General features: G+C 44.2%; 1 protein-coding gene across 3 annotated transcripts in view; it reads left to right on the forward strand.

The window, feature by feature from the left end:
• The window catches only part of FAM160A2 (family with sequence similarity 160 member A2), a 23527-nt gene extending 1937 nt beyond the window's left edge, over positions 1 to 21590 (forward strand). Inside the window, exons 2-12 of one of the 3 annotated variants that reach the window (XR_004436241.1) lie at positions 7937 to 8265; positions 8396 to 9034; positions 9400 to 9558; positions 9751 to 9837; positions 10039 to 10206; positions 13940 to 14019; positions 14227 to 14432; positions 14839 to 15618; positions 18047 to 18248; positions 18384 to 18546; positions 21068 to 21319. Coding sequence is in view for 2 of the 3 variants with exons in the window: in XM_033207931.1 (XP_033063822.1) it covers positions 8128 to 8265; positions 8396 to 9034; positions 9400 to 9558; positions 9751 to 9837; positions 10039 to 10206; positions 13940 to 14019; positions 14227 to 14432; positions 14839 to 15618; positions 18047 to 18225; positions 18384 to 18546; positions 21068 to 21429 (2961 nt within the window). In the remaining variant the exon portion in view is untranslated. Of the gene's footprint in view, positions 1 to 7936; positions 8266 to 8395; positions 9035 to 9399; positions 9559 to 9750; positions 9838 to 10038; positions 10207 to 13939; positions 14020 to 14226; positions 14433 to 14838; positions 15619 to 18046; positions 18249 to 18383; positions 18547 to 21067 lie in introns of all 3 variants that reach the window. The other 2 variants (XM_033207931.1, XM_033207932.1) reach the window with 2 other exon arrangements.
• The last annotated feature ends 113 nt before the right edge of the window (positions 21591 to 21703 follow it).

The raw sequence follows: 21703 nt of genomic DNA on the forward strand, positions 1-21703 counted from the left end.
CAATGGTTCTGTGTAACTTGACATCTGAACAGCATTCATGCTTTACATAGGGATTTCAAATTTTATTATACTGATTTATATAGATACCTTGTGAAGTAGACAAAGACAGGAACTTTCATTTTATAGATGAGAAATTAAATTCAATAACCAGAGGTCATATAGGGATACAGTGGGAAAGCTGAACCCAGAATTTTGTCTCAGAGTGAGAAAGACTTTGGTAAAGAAGATTTATAATAGACACTGAAGGTGATGTGGGAGGATTTTTTAATGATTTGTAATTGTTCAATTTCCAAAAGACAGAAAAGGGACTGTGAGGGTGACATAGGGATGAAGGTTATGGACATTGGAACAGGTATATATAATACCTGGATCACGTCTTGATAGTGGATCATATCATGATAGTGATAGGATGAATCAAATCAAATATCAGATGGCTCTTAGGGACTGTCTAAATTCTTGGTTATAATGGAGAAAGCACTGGATTTGGTAAGCTTGTTGTTTGCTATACCAAACTTTGTTGAAATAGTAGTGCATTAAGTATAATGGATTTTGATTTGTGTCATATAGTGAGTGGTAGGTCTGAGAGGATGAAACATACACGAGGATGATAATGTAGAGATAGAAACATGTTTAGGGTACTGTGTTAATCATTTTTTCCATGTCTGCTCTGTGCCAGACACTCTACTTAGTACTAGGAGAATGAATTCATTTATTCATTCAACAAATACTTCTTGAATACATAGTTTGTGCTTGTGATGCTCACATATTATGGGATAACAAGATGAATAAAACATGGTCATCTGAGCACTCAAGGGATTTTCAGTCTAGTTGGGAGAGATAGACACATGAAAACATAATTTCAATTTAGAGAGAGAATGTGAAATGTGAAAATATATCATAATAGGCCGGGCGTGGTGGCTCACACCTGTAATCCTAGCACTTTGGGAGGCTGAGGCAGGCGGATCGCTTGACCTCAGGAGTTTGAGAGCAACCTGGACAACATTTTGAAACCCTGCCTCTACCAAAACAACAACAGCAATAACAACAAAACCACCACCAAAAAAAACCCGCCAAAAATTAACCAGGTGTGGTTGCACATACTTGTGGTCCTGGCTACTTCGGAGGCTGAGGTGGGAGGATTGCTTGAGCCTGGGAGGCAGAGGTTGCAGTGAGATGAGGTCACACCACTGCACTCCAGCCTGAGTGACAGAGTGAGGCCCCATCTCACCACAGATATCTCAAAATTAACATGTCCAAAACAGAATTCATAGTCTTAGCCCCAAAAGCCCGCCTTTGCACTCATATCCCCATCTCAGTCCAGGCAAGGACTACATTGTCATCTTTCATACTTCCTGCTCTTTTACTACCTGCATTCAATCATTTGCTAAAATCTTAATACATTTCCCTCTGTGTTATCTCTCTTCTCTATATCTCCATTGCTACATCTTCACTGTTAAAGCTTTAGTTTAGCTCCCTCTCACCTCATGTGATTTTTTTAAAACAATTTTTTGTCTTAAAACTTGATCTTTTCTAGTCCATCCCTAGAATGATTTTTCTGAAAATATACATCTGATCACCGAACTCCTCTGCTTAAAAACTTTTGGCTCTTTGTGTCCTGTAGGACAACATCCAAGTTTCCTAATATGGCATCATTTAGCTTCAGCTCACCTCTCCAGTCTCATCTGTCACTCCCTAGTCTGTGTTCTAGTTTGAAGAAATTGTTCAGAGTTCCCTAAAACCGTGCTGCTTTTATGAGCCTTGAAATCTTTGTAATAGCTGCTTCCTCTACCAGGAATGCCTTTTCTTCTCTGCCCAGCTAACTTTCCTTATCCTTTAGGATCTAGTTCAGTTTCACCTCCTTTTTGACATCTTTGTCAAGGTAGAGATAACTGTGTGTGACATGAGGATTCATTGCTGTAAAGAGGAGTCACTGTAGAATAGAGGTTCACTTTTGTGAATTAGATGGGCTCTGCTGGAGTCAGATGAGGAGATCCCTGCAAGCAGCAGAAGCGATACTGTGGGGAGGGAAGGGAATGAGTTGGGACCATACCCTGACATCCCGTTTGTCTGAGGGATGGAAAAGCAGGGAAGGTATATGTAAGCTGAGCTGTAGTAAATTCCTAGTAGGTGGTGTTTTTGGTTTGTTTGTTTGTTTTTTCCTTTGTATTTCTATGAGATTTTAATCAGGTCATTCACTTTTCAGTATTTAGGGTAACAGCCCGTTCATCCTTCTTAGGTCAGTAATTAGTCTTCCTGCCTAGGAAGAGCCATCATAAGGAGAGAGAAACCACAGAATTTTACTGACCTGTTCTTGGAAGATCATTTTGGTCTCTCCCTGTCCGATGTAGGTGTTGCAGGTATATCCCTTCCACCAGTTCCCTCCTCTTTGCCTCTCCCAGGGCAAAGGTTCATAAGTGAGGCTGAGCCACTTCCTGCCCTGTATCTGCTGTTCTGAGGTTCGTTGTCACCCTTGCTGTGTGTGGCTGTAAGGCTGTATGTTGGGCTGTAAGGTGAGTGCTTGATTTTGGCCATTTTGGTTCTGAGAGATCAGCTCCTTCCCCTTTTTACTCTGTGGCTGAGCCTGAAGGTAAATCTGGAGAGCGGGGGTTCTGCTGTTTTTTTTTTTTTATTTTTTCTGGACTTTGGTATGGGAGGAAAGGACACTATAAGAGGGTGGTGATTTTAACCTCTTCTTTATCTTGTTCTGAACGTTGCAGAGAGTTTAAGTAGGTGATAGGAATACCAAACTATGACTTTCTTTTAAGCTTTTGTTGTATGTGAACAGGGCCCAGTTTAAGTGTTGGCTGTTGGAATCTGAGATGCTGATTCCAATATCTTCTCTTGAGGTCTTTGAAATGGCATTTTAGAACTGGGGTGGGCAGGTGGGTGAGGAAGCGTCCTGGAGACTAATCTTACTTGGTTCCATGAGCAGTGCCCTTTGTTGGTCAAGTGGTGGACCAGTAATGGGCACCTCAGGTATATTGCAAGCTAGAAACAGTTAATGTTCGGAATTAAATTCCAGAAGCTGGAGGCAGTTTAGTTTTGGATATGTTAAGACCTTACTGAGACTGAATGCTTGGCCTTTCTTCAGCTGACTGAGGTATGTATGGGAGGCGATAAGGATGGACACATCAGAGCAGGTTATATCTCTTCTCTTAGAGATATGGGCATCTGGGTCAAATAGGATCAGGAGAAGGAAGGAGGAAAGGGACATGCAATTTACAGAGTATCTTCTTTATGGTTGGAATGCTACCTAAGTTATTATATGATTTAATTTTTAAGACCAGCAGTAATTATTTCATCAGGAATTTATAGATGAGGAAGCTGAGGCTCAGATATGTGAAATGGTTTATTTAAGGTCACATAACTGACATAACTGGAAAATAGTGGACTGAGATTCAAACCACTGAGGGACTCCAGAGTTCAGACTTTACCTACTACTCTGTGTTATTCTTGTTTGATTGTCTTTGTTTTCATTCTTCAAATGAGATACGATTGAGAAGAGTGTTCATAAACAGTAATACTCTTTTTTCAGTGAGGCTGTTTGCAGGTGACAGATAGCTCAAGCTGGGTTTGGGAAGAATTTAATAAGGGGACTATATTTACAAAGATATGGGTAGGGTTTAAGGAAACCAACAAGGGGATGGTGCAGTATCCCAGGGCTAATAACTGTAAGGGGGCTAGCCATAGGGGAGAGTGCTTACCACTTTTCTCAACTGTTGACTTTTCCAGTCCATACCATAAATAGCTGGGTGGATGGATAAGTACTTGTTCCAGTGCATCCCTGCTGATGGCTACTAGTCTTTGTGGCTGTGTTGATGATTTATTAAGAAACCACGTATGAAAGACTGAGCAGTGCTTCTGTGGCTTTGCCACCTTCTCACCCATTTTCTTCTCTCTCACCCGCATTCTTCTAGGTGAGTGAGGGAGGGAAGGCGGGGTGGGGTTGGTGGTGGATTGAATGTTAGCTTCTCTCTTTCTTCACGTTCAGATTTGCCTGAAGTAGCACCCATCCTTTTTTTATTACTCTTTTCTTCCCTATTTTTCTGAGTATACTTGATTTTCATGTCATTTATCTCTTATTTATTTATAAATTGTCCTTTTCTTCAGACTACTTCTCTCACTTGACAGATACCCTTATGACTCCCCATCCTACAGCAAAACCAAAATGCTTTTTCTTGACTCCCCTTACCACAACTTCTTTAAGCTATTGCCCTGTTTTTTTTTTTTTTTTTTTGGTTTTTTTTTTTTTTTTGAGACAGAATTTCACTCTTGTTGCCCAGGCTAGAGTGCAATGGCGTGATCTTGGCTCACCGCAACCACTGCCTCCTGGGTTCAAGCGATTCTCCTGCCTCAGCCTCCCCAGTAGCTGGGATTACAGGTGTGCACTACACCCCCCCCCCCCATTTTGTATTTTTTAAATAGAGACGGGGTTTCACCATGTTGGTCAGTTTGGTCTCAAACTCCTGACCTCAAGTGATCTACCTCCCTTGGCCTTTCAAAGTGCTGGGATTACAGGCATGAGCCACCGTGCCCAGCCTGCCCTATTTTTATCCTTTCTCATTTCACTGAATTTCCTGAAAGTACATCTTACTTTTTGATTCCTATACTTTAACTAACTAATTTGACTAAGTTTGTAAAAAACTTGATTGTACCATTTTCAGTCTTCATTTTACTTGATCTTTCTATAGACCTATACACTATGGGCAACCTCCAGTTTCTTGAAACTTCCTTTCTTTGATGTCTAGATCATCATTTCTTGGATTTCTCCTTTTATTTCTGGCTACCTTCAAAGTCTTCTTTAAAGACTCCTCCTTTTTAACTTTCCTACATCCTGGTTTTCCCCAGGATTTTACCCTTACCTCCTTTCATGATCTGCTGTTCTCCTTGCATAATTCCATCTACTTCCATAGTTTCATAGTTACCTATAAGCTGCTAACTCTTGAATTTATATCTTTTGTCTTGATTTTATTCATTATCTCGAGTGTGGTATTCCTGCTTGCTTTCTGGACATCATGAATATCCTGTAGATATCTCAAAACTTAACATGCTCAAAACTGTACTCAACCTCTTTTCTAAAACACAGTTCCCCTTCTTATGTGTTTCTAGTCTGTTAATGGCTTTATCTTTTACTGAATCTCCTATACTTCCTATGAGAGTCTTCTCTCATTCCCCATTTATTTGCCAGGTCTTATTGCTTTTACTTTGTGGTTAATTTAAATCTGGAGGCAGATACTCTGCATTTGCATTTTAGTCCTGTCACTTACTAGCTGGGTATGTTGAGCAATTTATTTAACCTCTCTGGGCTTTGATTTCCTTTTATGTAAAATGTGGATAATAATACTTAAATGAGTTTTTATGAGGTTTAAATTAGCTACTTCATGTAGTGCTGGAATGGAGCCTGGCATGTAGTAAATATATGTTTGCTGTAATAATTATTAATTCAGCATTTACTTTCGCAGGCATATTTGAGTTCAGGCTCTATGTTTGCACTGGGATATCAAAGAAAAATGAATGATATTTTTATTTTGTCAAGGAACTTGCTATTGATTGGCAGAGGTGTTACTGGTATAAATAATTTCAGTATTGCATGGAACATATTAAGATAGAGTTGAATCTCAGATTTATCTTTCCTAATATTTCTCTTACTACGATAGTTCATGCCTTACTTTTTTATTTTCAAATGTACTTTTGAAACAGCTTCTTATAAATTGTCCACTGCAATCCATCTCTCTCTGCTCCACCTTATACTGTTATCTGATACATTTTTGAGGGCCAATCTGGTCTTATCATTTTCATGTTTAAAAACCTCCTTTGTTTCTAGGGTGTCAATAAGTAAAACCTAAACTCCTTAGCATAATATTTAGTGATATTTATAACCTTCACCCATATTTACCCTTCAACTAATGTTGTGCTTCTCTTCTCTGAATAGTCTGTGATTAAGGCACACTAAATTTGCAACTGTTCTTTGAATTTGTCATGTTCTTTCACAGTGCCATAGTTTTGTACATACTGTTTTTAATATGAAGAAAACCTTTTCTTCTGCTCTCTACTTAATTAGTGTCTCATTATTAAAGATCTAAGTTCAATATTAACTGTGTGGGACCCTCTAATAGCACCCCAGGCAGAGTTAGTTGCTTTCCTTCATGCCCCCATGACACTTTTTATAAATACCTTTATTTACAATATTTGTTGGATTTACGTTTATGCTACCTCAACTGTTTTTATCCATCTTTGTTATTTCCAGTGCTTACTTAGAACAGTGACCAGTATTTTATCCATATGGAGGTACATTGAGTTAATCAATGAGTAAGCCCTACCTGCTCTTTAGGACTGGCCCCTCCCTTTGTAAGACTCACCTATTCTATAGAAATTTTCCTTAAACATAGTTGCTACCTTCCTTTAGTTGTGAGCTGGAAATTGTGTGAGAGAGTATCTGGGTGAAGGGAGATGTTGTTAATATAACCTTAGGGCAAAATGTGGGGCTGGTGCCAGGTTTCTGGATTCCTTCAGCCTTTGTTGAGCGTAAAGAGGAAGGACAACTGAACCACCCCTTTCCTCTCAAGGTTTTATGCTTGTGAGAGACAGTACTGATGAGGGTGTGGTGGCTGTAAAGGAGAAGGAACTATAGTTCCTTCTCCAATAGCTACTTGGTGCTTTTTTCCTTTTTCTTTTGAGGATGTCTTAACATTTTCTTGGGAGTGAGTTTTGGATGTGTCTGGCAGGAGTGGAGAAGGGAATGTGTCTGTCTTCCCTAGTGAAAGGGAAACAGCTCTGCTTTATTGGTTGGCTCTGAATTCTTCCTCTTAAGAGTATTCAGTCAGTTAAGGGTCTATTTGCTCATCTCCCATAGGTCACTGGATAGGTTTCTAGGGAAGCACCTGTGATAGACAGAAAGACATTTCTTCTTCAATAGTCCCGGAGGGCTAGAGTCAGATCAAGGCTGGATTTCTTGATTGGTTGTTCATTCATTCATTCATTCACTCACTCACTCATTTACTTCAGCATTTATACATTCAACAAATATTTATTGAGTTCCTAGGCCCCGGGGATACAACAGACACAATAAGACAAACCCTGCCCTCCAAGAAGCTACCTAATGTGTGGAAGATAGACAAATAAATAAATCATTTCCAAGAGTGAAACTGCCAAGAAGAAAGGATTAGGAAGCTAGAGAGTGAAGGTGAGAAGATGTGCTATTTAGATAGAATTGTTAAGCAGGGCCTCTCTGGGGAGATGACATTTGAAAACAAACAAACAAAAAAATGAGCAATGACAGCCATGTGAAGAGCAGGAGAAGGACATTCTAGTCTACGCAGAGGGAACAAAAAGTATTCAAGAAGGCCTGTGTCACTAAAGTGTGAGTGAGAAGGAGAATGGTAGGAAGTTATACCGATTACATTATTTAGACTCCTGTAGGCCAAGATAAGGAATTTGAACTATTATAGTGTGTTAGGAAATTACTGGAGAGTATTCAACAGAGGACAGGTCATATAATTTAGGTTTTAAAAATATCACTCTGGTTGTTGTGATAACTCTCAGGAGGATTATAAAGGAATCATGGAGGCCAGATTGGAAGCTACTGCAATAGTGAGACATATTTTGAAGGTAGAGATGAGAGAGTTTGCTGATGAACTGGATATTGGAAGTAAAGAAAAGAAAAAAGGATAATGTGCACGTTTTCAGCTTGAGCATTTAGGTGAATTTTGGTATCATTTTCTTTTGAGATGGAGAAAGTTGAAGGAGTAACAGGTTTGGTGGTAGAAATCTGAGTTCTGTTTTAGACATGTCAGTTGCTGACTGTGTGTGTGTGTGCGTGTGCGTGCATGTGTGTGTATATATGTATAGGTGTGTAGAGTTTTCAGTGGGGTGGTGGGTCTGAGTTCTGGAAAGTGAGCTTCTATTTATCCCTTCCATTATCTCTTCTCTGAATTAGATTTAGAAATCTGGACTGGCCAGTGACCTCATGGCTTGCCATTCCAGCCTGGTATAACCTCTGGCTCCATGGGCAGCTACTGGCTCCTACAGACCGGATGAAGCAGACTGGAGACACAAGTGGAGAAAACCTCCAGCTGGCAAATCCTCAAAGTACAGGCCTCTGGCTGCCAGTCCTGCCCAGCCTGCCTCATGGAGAGGATGAATTGGCTGAGCAGACTGGCCTCCCGGGGCCCTGGGCACCGTATACCTCAAGGGGCCAATCTCCAAACCCCAGTCATGGCTGACCCTGAGACCTGCCTCATGGTCTTCAAGAATCACTGGTCCCAGGTAGGAGACTGTATGGCACAGGGCTTCGTCTGCTGACCACCTGAGTTCTCCCAACCTTCTGTATTCTACTCATCCCATTTAGTCCCCTTATCAACTTAGATTCGTTCCATCTTCTGTCCTTTTTCCCTAGGTGGTGCGAATCCTGGAGCGGCAAGGCCCTCGGGCAGCACCTGGGGGTGCAGATGATCTCAGTGCTGTGCGCAACCACACTTACCAGATGTTGACACTGCTGGCAGAGGATCGTGCAGTTCCTTCGGCCCCCACAGGCCCTGGCCCCCTGCTGGAGTTTGCTCTGCACGAGGATCTGCTGACCCGTGTGTTGACATGGCAGCTGCAATGGGATGAGCTTGGGGATGGGGTCGAGGAACGGCGGGCTGAGCAACTGAAACTATTTGAGATGCTAGTGAGCGAAGCTCGCCAGCCACTGTTGCAGCATGGTCCAGTTCGTGAGGCTCTGCTCACTCTGCTGGATGCCTGTGGCCGCCCTGTGCCCAGTAGTCCAGCACTGGATGAAGGCCTGGTGCTACTTCTCAGCCAGCTGTGTGTTTGTGTGGCCCAGGAGCCTTCATTGCTCGAGTTCTTCCTGCAGCCACCTCCTGAGCCTGGAGCTGCTCCCCGTCTTCTTCTCTTTTCTCGCCTTGTCCCTTTTGTGCATCGAGAGGGCACCTTGGGCCAGCAGGCCCGTGATGCCCTACTTCTTCTCATGGCTTTGTCAGCTGGGAGCCCCACTGTGGGCCGCTACATCGCGGATCACTCTTACTTCTGCCCGGTTAGCACCCCCTGGCATGGAGGGTAGAGTATGGCATGTAGATACTGGAAAGCACCTTCCTATCCAGGAGAGGGGGAGAGGCTATGTACCAGGGCCCGTTTCTCTAGGAAATAGTTCCTGGATTTGAAAGCAGCCCCCTAGAGTTGTAGTGAGGATGAATCATGGGCTTAGATGGATAGGGCAGATACTAAGGCTCTTCGTAGGCTCGTGAATTCTTGGTGAGTTTCCGGCACATTGGGTAGCCAAATGCTTGTTAATAGCTTTTACCCCATTCCCATCAAAAGTCTGGATTAATAGCTCCCCTGCTCCACTTGTTATATTTTATAAATATATTTTATATATGAGCCTTTGGTAACTTCTTATAGGTGCTGGCCACAGGGCTCAGTGCCCTGTACTCATCACTGCCTCGAAAGATTGAGGTTCCAGGGGATGATTGGCACTGTCTGCGACGGGAAGACTGGCTAGGAGTGCCAGCCCTTGCACTCTTCATGAGTTCCCTAGAGTTCTGCAATGCAGTAATTCAGGTAGGACTGGAGTTTCCTGGAAGTCTGGCCCTTGATCATTCTTGGGAGATGAGGTAGGAGGGGATATATTCCGTGGAGTTCTGTCATTTTTCCATCTTGGAAATAGGATGCCTCTCTGTAGCGCACTGTTCTACTCCCTTCCAGGCAGTGGTTGCCTCATAACCCTCCCGGTTCTCTCTTGCATTCCTACAGGTGGCTCACCCCCTGGTGCAGAAGCAGTTGGTTGATTATATCCATAATGGGTTCCTGGTGCCTGTCATGGGTCCTGCCTTGCACAAGGTGAGAGTCATGGGTGGCAAGGCAGATAAGGGGCTAAGCTGCAGTGATAACCTCAGTGCCAGGACTAATGTAGGGGGTGATGGGTAGAGTACTCCTCCCTTTTCCCCTGTCTGCTCCTGATTTCTCTTAGAATCCAGGGAGAATGGCCCTGTATGTGCAGGGAAGCTGTACATTTCCAGACTTTCCCTTCTTTTTGTCCAGACCTCTGTGGAGGAGATGATCGCCAGTACCGCCTATCTGGAACTTTTCCTACGGAGTATCTCAGAGCCTGCTTTGCTCCGTACCTTCCTGCGATTCCTGTTGTTGCACCGGCATGACACCCACACCATCCTCGACACCCTTGTTGCCCGTATTGGCAGCAACTCCCGGGTATGGCCCTTACCCCTGTCCTGGCTTACCTGGGTGAGCCATCTTCTCTCTCTGACCTTTGTTCTGGGAGGGTATTCCTGCCCTTCTTTTACCTTTATCTCCAGCAGTCACCTCAAAATTAAGTGGCATTAACTTTCCAGCATTAAACTTTTAACCATTTCGGGTACATATTTTGATCTATTCCCCTGCTTTTATAATAGGTGAATCTAGAACACAGTCACCTTTTTCTGCATGACTTTGGCTGTTCATCATGACTATAGGTTTTGCTGCTGTACCGTGTTTGTAATGTAGTATTGGCCTGAGTTCTCTTAAACTGTTTGTCACTCTGTGGCCTGCTATGGGTGACTTGAGAGCACTTTAGGCTGTGTGTCTGCTTTGATAGATGATCCAGCTGCTACTGATATGCTTACCTTCTTTCTCCTTTGGATTTGCTGCTTTTGAACTATTACTTGGAGCACTCATCCACCCACCTATCTACTTTCGCTCCTTCCTCCTAAACATTTTTATTGAACATTCACTGTGTGCCATACTGTTTGCTGGTACTGGAGATACAATGATAAATAAGGTAGACATTGTTGCTGACTTCCTGGAGCTTACTTCGTAGAGAAGACAGACAAGCAAACACATTAATAAGTTGTGGTCAGGGTTATGAAAAACCTGCTTAGAAATAATAGGGTGGTCAAGGAAGACCTCTCTGAAGAGAAGACATTGAACTGAGACATAAAGATTATAAAGAAGTTAACTTATTGATCAAATAGAAGAACAGGAAAGCAAAGGGAACAGCATGCAAAGGACATCAAATGGGGGAAGGGCTTAACATGTTTGAGGAAATGAAAGACTAGAGGTGTAGTGAGCAAGGGGAAGAAAGGAATGAGATAAAAATAGAGGAGTAAAATTCAGATCATGCATGACCTGGAAGATCATGGCAAGAAGTTTGGATATTAACAAATAGATATATATATATAACATGGGAGTGGATAGTTTCCAAGTTATAAAGACTTAAGCCTTTCTAGGAGAATAAAGCATTAATTTTGCTATGGACTTCATGGCATTTATTTTGCCTCGGGGACCATTTTTGCTTCCTTTTTTTATTATGAGTTAAAGTTCCCTGGATCCATGTGTTTAAAATAGAAGTTCTTTCATCACTAAGGGCTCTGGAAAACTTCGAGATAATGAGGTACTTGGTAGTAGAGTTCCAGGTCAGTTTCCTGGATAGCTGTGTTTTGTATAGGTACAGTTTCTGAAGCTCAGTTAGGGTGTATAAGAAATATTCCAGACTGATTGATTAAACCAGTGTTTATAAACCAAGTGTATACTTTAGAGACATCTGTGAATCTTTGAAGATGGCAACTAATAACTACAACAGCTTCTGAGCTGTACCTCAGATTTCTTGAATCTTTGGGAGTAGGCTCAGGGCATGTGTATTTTTAAAATTTTCCAAAAAGTAATCATGATAGATGCCTTGGGTTAAGGTTTATTGGAACCAATAGGGAATAGGTATTCAAACTTTAATTTTACAAAGATACCAGAAGTATTTTTTTTCCCTCATTATGCTGAAATTAGGCCATGATTGGCCTCAGATTTTCCTGTTCATATTTAGAGACAGTTGATTTTCTTTTTGAGGTTTTATCTGTTGTTTCTATCCATCTTCCTTTTGTCTTAACGTATCCTGACTTTGATTCTTACTCACTATCTTTCATTTTTTTTAGTAGTTGTTTCTATTAGGCTCCCATTTGGTCCCCTGGTCTTAGGAGCCTTACATGTTCTTGGGATGTTTCTTCTTGGTTCCTGGTTCTTGGAGGAACAGATCTCTTCTAATTTCAGGATGCCTGTGTTGAACGTGCAGATGCTTTCCTTTCCACTGTGGTCCTTTCAAGCTTGATTCTTTGGCTTGACTTTGTAACTTATATAGCCTGTGTGCCTTGAAGTGACTAATTTTGGCTAACCAGCCTGTGTTTATTTCCTATTGCTGTCATAACCAATTATCAAACCTAATGCTTAAAACAGATTTATTGTCTTACAGTTTTGTAGGTCATACATATGACATGGATCTTGCCAGACTAAAATCAAAATTTGGGGGGATGGGATCTGTGTTCCTTTCAGGAGGCCGTAGGGGAGGATCCATTTCCTTACTTAATTTCTATTGGCAGAATTAATTTTCTAGCAGCTGTGGGACTGAGATCTCTGTTTTCTTGCTGGTTGACAACTGAAGAACATTCTCAGCCTGTAGAGCAACCAGATTCCTTGGCTCATGGCCTCCTTTCATCCATAGATAACAGATATCTGTGGATCTCTATTATCTGTGGATATCTAGGATAATCTAATCTCAAATTCCATAATCTTAATCACATCTGCGAAGTTGTCTCTGCCACATAAGGTGAAATATTTTTAGGGTCTGGAGATTAGGATGTGGATATCTTTGAGGGACCACTTTTCTATCTACTTACTTCTTTTCAGTGAGTCTGAATTTTTTCATTGCTAGCTAAAGTGGTCATTTAGGATAGCCTCCTGAACATTCATGCTATTCAAAATGTGAACTGCTGTCGTATGTTTTTCTTGTTGTGTGGTTGACTTTTAATTCTCCCATGGTCATTTAGCAAATAATGAATGCCTAAACTGTTCAGGTAGTGCCCTAGACCAGGACCCATTTGTTATCTTCAGGGAGCTCAAGGTGTCTGACACACTTGCTATAAGGGAAGCATAGAGATAGTGCTAGGAAGATTCAGAGAAGTGAGGGAGAGGTTATGTGTGTGTTTTCTTTGCCTAGTCAGAGATGCACTAACCTTCTTCCTTTTCTAAAATTAAAGGTTTCCCCTAATCTTGACCCACCTTCTTTTTCCTTTTCCTGTCAGCTGCCCTTGAGTTGTTCTTTATCCTGCCTTCTGAGAGATACACTAGTGTTAGAGAGGTGACTCAGACTTCATATTCGCAGCCCCACCTACTTCCCAGTTGGGAATCTTCCGGATTCCCTCTAGTTTCTTTTTTTTTTTTTTTTTTTTTTTTGAGACGGAGTCTCGCTCTAGCCCGGGCTGGAGTGCAGTGGCCGGATCTCGGCTCACTGCAAACTCCGCCTCCCGGGTTTACGCCATTCTCCTGGCTCAGCCTCCGGAGTAGCTGGGGCTACAGGTGCCCGCCACCTCGCCCGGCTAGTTTTTTGTATTTTTTAGTAGAGACGGGGTTTCACCGTGTTAGCCAGGATGGTCTTGATCTCCTGACCTCGTGATCCGCCCGTCTCGGCCTCCCAAAGTGCTGGGATTACAGGCTTGAGCCACCGCGCCCGGCCTCCCTCTAGTTTCTTATTGGTAGGCATTCAATTACTGTGTTGCTACAGTCCCTTCTGGCAGGCATTCACTTAATTACCATGTTTCTGTTGTCTCTTGTTAGTCATTCACTCAATCACAGTATTTCTTAGAGTCTCTTCTCATGGATTTTCATTCAAGTGTTGCTGGAGTCTCTGCTGACCAGGTATTTGTAGCTAGAGAGTCTGTAGAAGTCCATTGGGTCTGAGATGCTTCATTTGTATGAATAGTAAAGACTTGCTCACAAAGATCTTGTGATCATCTAGCTAATACTTGAATGACTTATGTGCCAGGCATGGTGCATGGGCCTCTAGGAGTTCCTCTAGGAGTGGTTGGTTGGGCCAACTTGGGGTTGGGGGGTTCCCATTTGGTGAATGGCTTGGAGGGCAGAGAGCTCTTATGGTGACTCCCTCCCTCCCCTCCACACCCCCCAGCTCTGCATGGTCTCTCTGAGTCTCTTCAGGACCCTCCTGAACCTCAGCTGTGAGGATGTCCTGCTGCAGCTGGTTCTCAGGTATCTGTTGGGGCAGGGCTGAGGGATGGCTGACCCTGAAGCCTCAGAGTCTTGTGCATTGCTGGGGCAATGGGCTGTATTGGGGTTGCTCATGAGTTTCCATTTGGAGCCTGGCTTAACCATACAGTTTCATTGGCCTGATGTTCTTCTAGGCCCTGTCCTTCCTTCCTGATCTACCCTGTGTCCCCTTTCTGATGTCTTTCTCAGGTATCTTGTCCCATGTAACCACGTTATGCTGAGCCAGAAGCCAGCTGTGCGTGATGTAGACCTATATGGACGAGCAGCTGACAAGTTTCTCTCCCTAATCCCTCGCTGTTGTCGGCACCACGCCCCCAGCCCACCTCGTCCAGAGCATGCCTCATGGGCACGAGGTGGGCCTAGCAGAGAGACAGGGAGAAGGGAGGACATCACGGGTATGGCCTGGGTTCTGGGGGAGTGTAGCAAGGAGGGGCTGGGGTGAGGGGAGGAAGATGGCCATGAATGACATTCTGTCTTTGGGGAGGTTGATGAGGGTGTCTTGCAGGGAGGATCCTTAACACTCACCAAAGAAAATTAGAGTGGGACTTCTGGGCAAAGCTATTATTGTTCTTCTCTCTAGTCGTATACTCTTCCTGTTTCCATTGTTTCTTCAGTGGTGACGGTGGTGAGTGGGAGTGGTGGATGAGGATAAGGTTAATTAGGAGGTTGGAGAGTTAGCTGTCTGAATAGGTTCAGTGTTTCTGCCTTCCCATTGCCTTCTTTCTTAGTCTCCTGAGGTATCTTATCTCTCCTCCTGAACCTCTGTCTCCTTGATTTCTCTTATATTTTTTCCCTTTGCAGGTCCTGGAAGCCCAAGTGTGGACTCCTCTTCTGTGGTGACAGTACCTCGGCCCTCCACACCATCTCGTCTGGCTCTCTTCCTGCGGCAGCAGAGCCTGGGTGGCTCTGAGTCTCCAGGCCCAGCCCCTTGCTCACCAGGGCTTTCTGCATCCCCAGTCTCCAGCCCTGGCCGATGGCCTACCCCTGCAGAGGAGCCTGGAGAGCTGGAAGACAATTACCTGGAGTATCTGCGTGAGGCACGTCGTGGTGTGGACCGCTGTGTCCGAGCCTGTCGTACCTGGTCTGCCCCCTATGATGGCGAGCGGCCCTCTCCTGAGCCCAGTCCTTTTGGCTCCCGGACTAAGAAACGCAGCCTACTGCCTGAGGAGGACAGGAACAGTGTGGGGGAAGGGGAGAAGGAAGAGCTGGGGAGTAGAGGGCTGGCTGGGGGTGCAGGGGAGGGCCCCGGTCACCTGCCCCCTCCCCAGCTCAATGGAGTGCCAGGATCATGGCCTGAGGGGGCCAAGAAGGTTCGTCTGGTGCCAAAGGAGGGAGATGGGGAACTGCTAGAGGGCACCTCCGAGGGCATGGCAGGACTAGAGGGCTTTGGGCAGGAGCTCCGGGAGCTAGAGGTGGCATTGAGCAATGGGGGAACTGGCTCAGAGTCCCCCTTAGAACCTCCACTGCCCCTTGAGGAGGAGGAGGCCTATGAGAGCTTCACTTGTCCCCCTGAGCCCCCTGGCCCCTTCCTCAGCAGCCCTTTACGGACTCTCAACCAACTGCCAAGCCAGCCCTTCACTGGTAAGCTACTTAGCCTAGGCCTTCCCTTCTGTGTACTCTTTGCATGTTCTTGACATGTTTGTGCTGGTTTCTTGGACCTCTTGGCCATGTCATTTCTGTGTACTTGCCTAGCCCCTCATCCATCCTGCTTGCATCACTTCCAGATACATGTCATGTCATACTTGTGTCCCTGTGTCTGTCTGTACGTCTTCCATGCTTGTGCTGGTTTGAGTATTGACTTATATCTGAGCCTTGTATGTCTGTCCTATGTGCATGTTCCTCCTCTTTCCTTAGTCTGGCCATTTCCTGTGATTTGTAATTAGGATATTCTGTGTTTGGTGTTTCCTGGTGAATCACAAAAATATTTCTGAACCATATGGAAGATATATGTGCTGTCCTGTATGGAGAGGCACCTGTAAACACTATGCCATTCCCTTCAGTTTATCTGTCTGGGTATTGGGTTTTCTGTCAGCTCTCCTGGGGCCTAGGGTTAACCTTCTGGTATTTTTCTCCCTACTCAGCTCCTTCCTCCCCATCTCTTTAAAGAAGAACTTGATTTCAAGTTTTTCCTGTTCACTTCCTTGTACCTTCTTGGTTGCCGTGACTGTCTACTAGCACTAAGACTGTCTTAAGCAGATAGGGTGCGGTCTCTTCGAAGGCAAATGACAAAGCGTGGCTCTGAACTCCCTGGCGGAGTTCATTTGGACTCTCAAGGATGCCCTGGAGCTAGACTTGATCTGAGTGGTTGGACTAACTCCTCTTTGTTTTTGTATGAGAGCCAGCTTACCCCGCCATTCCAAACCTCAGGCCAGGAAAACCAGAAAACCAAACAAAAAACAAACCCACCTCTGAGAAGTAGTGGCTAAGGCTAAGATCACAGGCCTTGGATTATGCATACCTTACGTTTCCATCTCTGCCATAGATGCATGTAAATCATTTACTACAATTATGGCACATTGTGAGAACTCAGCAAGTGGCAGCTTTTCACTAGGATCTCTAGGTGCATAGCAGATTTAAGTTGACTAAGGCAAACACTCATCTTCCAGTTGTTCATAGTCAGATTGTCATGCCTTGATAAGTTCATGTCCTGATTGGGCCTGGGAGATGCTGGCCATCCTGCTCATACAGCACCAGGGCTTCTGCCATGGAGTTGTGCCAATTCCCTCTTGCCTTCTACAAAAAATCTGTCTTTCCATTTATTTAGCCTTTATTCCTTTCAGCTCAATACCACCAGGCGATAACGTGCAAGTTTTACCACAGTCTTGAAGTATTAATTGAAGCTTTTGTCTTATTTTCCTTTGGTAAACTTATCTGAGCTTTTCGAATTTTTTTTTTTTTTTGGCAAAAAAATTCCAGGAAATGAAAGGAATAGGACAAAATTATGGGGTATCTTAGGACTCTATTAAGCTAGAGTTGTTTTGAAGCTAATGTTAGACATGTGCCCCTGGAGTGAAAAATGTTTTAGGATCTTTTTCAGGATTCACTCCATCCTGCCCTCCATCATTCTTCTGTCTCAATTCGTAGTACAGTTCTTAGATATACTCCCTTTTGCCAAAAAAACCCTGATCAGAAGGACTGTGATGGCTATAGAGGCCTACTGCTGGTGATTTGGCTTAACTGAGGTCAGTTTTCCCAGTGGATAATGCTGATCCTTTCCCTTCACTTCTCTCCCACCAAAGGGTCTGTCCTCAGTCAGTTTCTCTGCCCTTGCACTAAGCTATTCTTTTACTACATATTCTGTTCCACCGTCTTGGTTCCCAGCTTCTGAAAGACAAAACTGATGTCTTCTCTGGTCCTCCAAAGATTTTTTTTCCCTAACTTTAAATTGGCTTACATAGTTACTTTGTCTTTGCAACACCGTCTTCTAGCTTTCTTTCTGAGCAGGTTTAGTGTTATCCTCTGTTTTCTGTGGAACCTAATTCTTTTTGGACCTAGTTACTTTATCAACCTATTTGTTCTTCTGTTGTGCCTCTTGGGTGAGTCTTTTATAAAAACAGAGTATGTAATTGTATCTTACGATTATAGTTGAACACTTAAAATTTGCCAGATCTGAGGCTAAATGCTTTATATTGATAACTGTTCATCACCTTATGAGGTAGGTATATTTTCCTATTTTACGAACTAGGAAGTAAGGCTTGGAAAGTTTTGACCTGTCCAAACTAGTAAAGGGCAAAGCCAATGAAACCAGATCTCTCAGACTCCAGAGCCTAAGATCTGGCTCGTCAGCTTGAATGTGTGTAAAGCTGGCATCTGGAATCTTGTGGGTCCATATGGTGTCTGCCATCTTATTTCCTCCAGAATATGTGGCCACAGGATATTTAAACATACCCAGAGGCTGACATACAAATAATTTTCATCTGGTGGGGGTCTCTTGTTTTGGGGAGGAATGCGTGCGACGTGCATTGTGTTCAGGCCTTGTATCCTTGTGCCCACCTCCCCCCCAACCCAGGCCCCTTCATGGCTGTGCTCTTTGCCAAACTCGAGAACATGCTGCAGAACTCCGTCTATGTCAACTTCCTGCTGACGGGGCTGGTGGCCCAGCTGGCCTGTCACCCCCAGCCCCTGCTCCGCTCTTTCCTGCTCAACACCAACATGGTCTTCCAGCCCAGTGTCAAGTCCCTGCTGCAGGTGTGCGATGCATGCGTGCATGGGTGCGTCCAGGCTCCATGGTGGGCCTGGCCCGCAGCTGGAGTGACCCTGGGTGGGCTGGGAGCAGGTCCAGTGGGACTAGAAAGGACTGTATCAGTCTAGAGTGCTCAGAAATGTCATGAAGGTGTGCTTCATAGGTGCTGGGCTCTGTGAAGAATAAGATTGAGAACTTTGCGGCTTCCCAGGAGGACTTCCCAGCACTGCTATCCAAAGCCAAGAAGTACCTCATTGCCCGTGGCAAGTTGGACTGGGCTGAGGGCCCTGCAGCAGGACCTGCCCCGCGCCGTTCTGATCCCCTAGGTGAGGCCTATCCCACCACACCTGTACCTGCCCTCCCTAAATAACCTATTAAACCAGGTTAATTGAGCTCTTATTAAGAGTGAAATGTTGTGCCGAGACCTGGTGAGTTATAGAAAATTGAGTCTTCATGTTTGTTCTCAGGCTTCTGGTCAGAGGATAGAACATAGTTCTATCTATTAAGAGCCAGATGAGAAGTTCTAGCAAAAACTACTCTAGAATTTGGGGACAAGAAAGAGGACAGAGTAGTCTCTCGGTTGCGATATTATTACAGCTTAGTAAGGGACATGACGTTTGACATGGGCCTTTCTTGAAAGCTGGGTAGGACTTAGGTAGGCAAAGGAATGGGGAATCTTTTTTTTTCAGGAGAGATCCTGGACTGTTTAGTTGGAGTAGGGGATTTAAAAGATGGTGGAATAGTTGGTAGTAAGGCTGGAGAGATTTGGCTGAAGCTCAGTTTCTCAGAGTAGAAGTTGGGATGTTTTAGGCAATGAAAAACCACAGGAAGTTCTAAATCTGGAAGTGGAGAGATTAGTATGTTAGCTCAGATGAAGTCAAGCTAGGAGAAGAGAGTCAGGAAGCATCAGGAGGCTTCTGCCATAATGTAGATGTTACCAGGGAGGCTTGAATTAGAATAGTGGACATGGAAGGGAAGCATTTAATGAGGCAGAAATGAGAAGGAAGTGTTGGTAGAGTTTGGTGAGTGGTATAAGGAAGGAGGAAGAATTAAATGTGGTTATGAAGTTTTAAATCTAGACTTTTCGCTTAACAGGTATCTTGAACATTTGCCGTGTGTGCCGGGCATTGTCTTTGGTACAGGGAATTCAGGGAGGTACAAGATGTAATTTCTGCCTTCAAAGAATGTACAATCTGGAGAGTGACTAGAGGAATGTAATACCAGAAGAAGGAAGGTCCTAAAGGTGTTGGGAGTAATGGGATCTAGAACAATAGAAAAGGATTAACTTTGGATAGGAAAAGGCTTTTTGTTTTTCTCCCTTTGAGGAAAATGAGCAGAGAGCAAGAAGGAACTGACAGGTGCCAATGTAGTTGTGAAGTGTAGAGGAGAAAGGGATTTCACATCATTCTTTATTTACTAATCAAAGTAGAAGGCAAAATGATACGCTGAAAGCAGAGGTGGAGGCTTAATGAGAAAAGTGTACGGGTTGGGAAGAGAGTACCACAAAAGTTACTGCACAGCTGTGAAGTCTCAGGTAAAGTTCTTTTGCATGATTTCTTCATGGTCTAGTATTGTAAATATTTCTTCCTTCTACAGTTCTGGTGCTGGGGTCACTGTAGAGGGGCCAGGTAGACAAGGTAGACAAGACACAGTCTAAGCCCTTAAGCTCACAGGTTAGTGTATGAGGTAGAAGACATAGAAATAAATTAAATATGTTGAGTTAAGGGAAGTAAAATTGGGATTCAGTGGAAGACAAATCAGAGGAGGCTTCCTAGAGAAGTGGGGATAGTAAAATTTCACCTAGAATGATGAAAAAAGTAGGGAGAAGAAAATTTAGGCAGAGGGAACTACAGGTGCATGAAAAGTGCTTGGAGGGTTCCAAGATGATAGATGTGGATGCAAAAGCAAGATGGGGTGTGGAGAGTTTGACAAGAAATTGTAGGAGTGTGAGCCTGATTGTGAAGGACTCTGAATGCCAAATTTAATAGATCGGTATAGTATTTCTGTAGCCAGTATTAGATGTAGGAAATCGGAATTGTTGTTAGAATCTAGGCCTTTATAGTAGATATGGATCCAGACCCAGAAATCTAGGCAGAATGTTAGAGGCAAGAGGACATTGTTTTGAATGGCTCACTTGAGTCTAAGCTGACTTGAAATTGACTGCAACCAGTGGGAGAGAGGCTTTGGTGCAGGACAGGGACTGGTGAATGGTGAAGTGGTGAATAGTGAAGAGCAGATCTTGGAGGGACAGTAGAGTATGACAGAAGTGAAACTGTCACTGAACTATAATTGCATATATAGCCCCTGTGGGTATTGTAGGAGCAGAGGATGTGGATTGGGTGTTATAGATAAGCTTGGAAAGAGGTAAGTGGTTGACTGGTTCGGAAGGGTGATGGGAAGCATGAAATCAGAGCATGCTGTAGACAGAGGAGAAATAGCTTGGTGGTGGTAGATTAGTGATTGGAAAGAGGAGAATTCATCGGGGTCAGAGGGCATGGAGAAGGAATGGATCTTAACTGGGAATGAGGTGGCTAAAGTGTTGATTAGTTAAAGACTGAGAAGGATAGTTGGCTGGGTGGGGAGGCTGGATAGAGGGAAAAAGGCTGGGCAGGTAGTATTTTTGGTGTTAGAATGAGAACTCCTCACTATAGTCCTCAGAGTCAACTTCAGGGATGGGACAGGAAATGGTACCTGAGGTTCATTTCTGGTCCATTTTGTCCTTTTTTCCATTTCCTCAGAACCCTAAAGGAGAAGTCCAAGAACCTAGGGGGTGGGGGAATCTCCCCTCTCAGTCCAAGGGAGGTTCCTTGATCCCAGCACCTTCATGATACCCCTGTTTATTCCCAGTGAAGAGCCGGAGGCCATCCTTGGGGGAGTTACTCCTGCGGCATGCACACAGTCCAACCAGGGCCCGGCAGGCGGCACAATTGGTCCTTCAGCCTGGGCGAGACGGAGCAGGACTTGGCCTAAGTGGGGGCTCCCCTGGGGCTTCAACTCCAGTTCTACCTGCCCGGGGCGGGGCCCCTGAACGCCAAGGTGAGGCTCTTCGAGTCAAGAATGCTGTCTACTGTGCAGTCATTTTCCCTGAATTTCTCAAGGAGTTGGCTGCCATCTCCCAGGCTCATGCCGTCACCTCGCCTTTCTTGTTGGAGACTTCAGAGGAAGGATCTGGCCCTCTCATCTCAGGCTATGGGCCCCTCAATCCTTAACTTTCTTCCATGGACAATCAGGGCCATGGGTGGCCTGGGCTGGGGCTAGGGCACAGGCTCCTTTTTATGTTTTGAGGCAGTGGCAAAAGGACTTTTTAATTTATTTCAGATGAATGTTTTATGGAGAACTTGTTGCAATATGTATAAAAGGGAAATCTCTATTCTGTGCTCATTTTTCTTTCCCATTCTTTTTCTGTGGGGCTGGGGCCCCAGAAAAGGTTGTATATAGTGGGGGAGGTGGTCAGAAGTATTTTCTCTTTGGTGAGGACATTGC

Source organism: Trachypithecus francoisi, unplaced genomic scaffold, assembly GCF_009764315.1.
Source record: "Trachypithecus francoisi isolate TF-2019V2 unplaced genomic scaffold, Tfra_2.0 Lachesis_group8, whole genome shotgun sequence".
In the NCBI taxonomy this organism is placed as follows: domain Eukaryota; kingdom Metazoa; phylum Chordata; class Mammalia; order Primates; family Cercopithecidae; genus Trachypithecus; species Trachypithecus francoisi.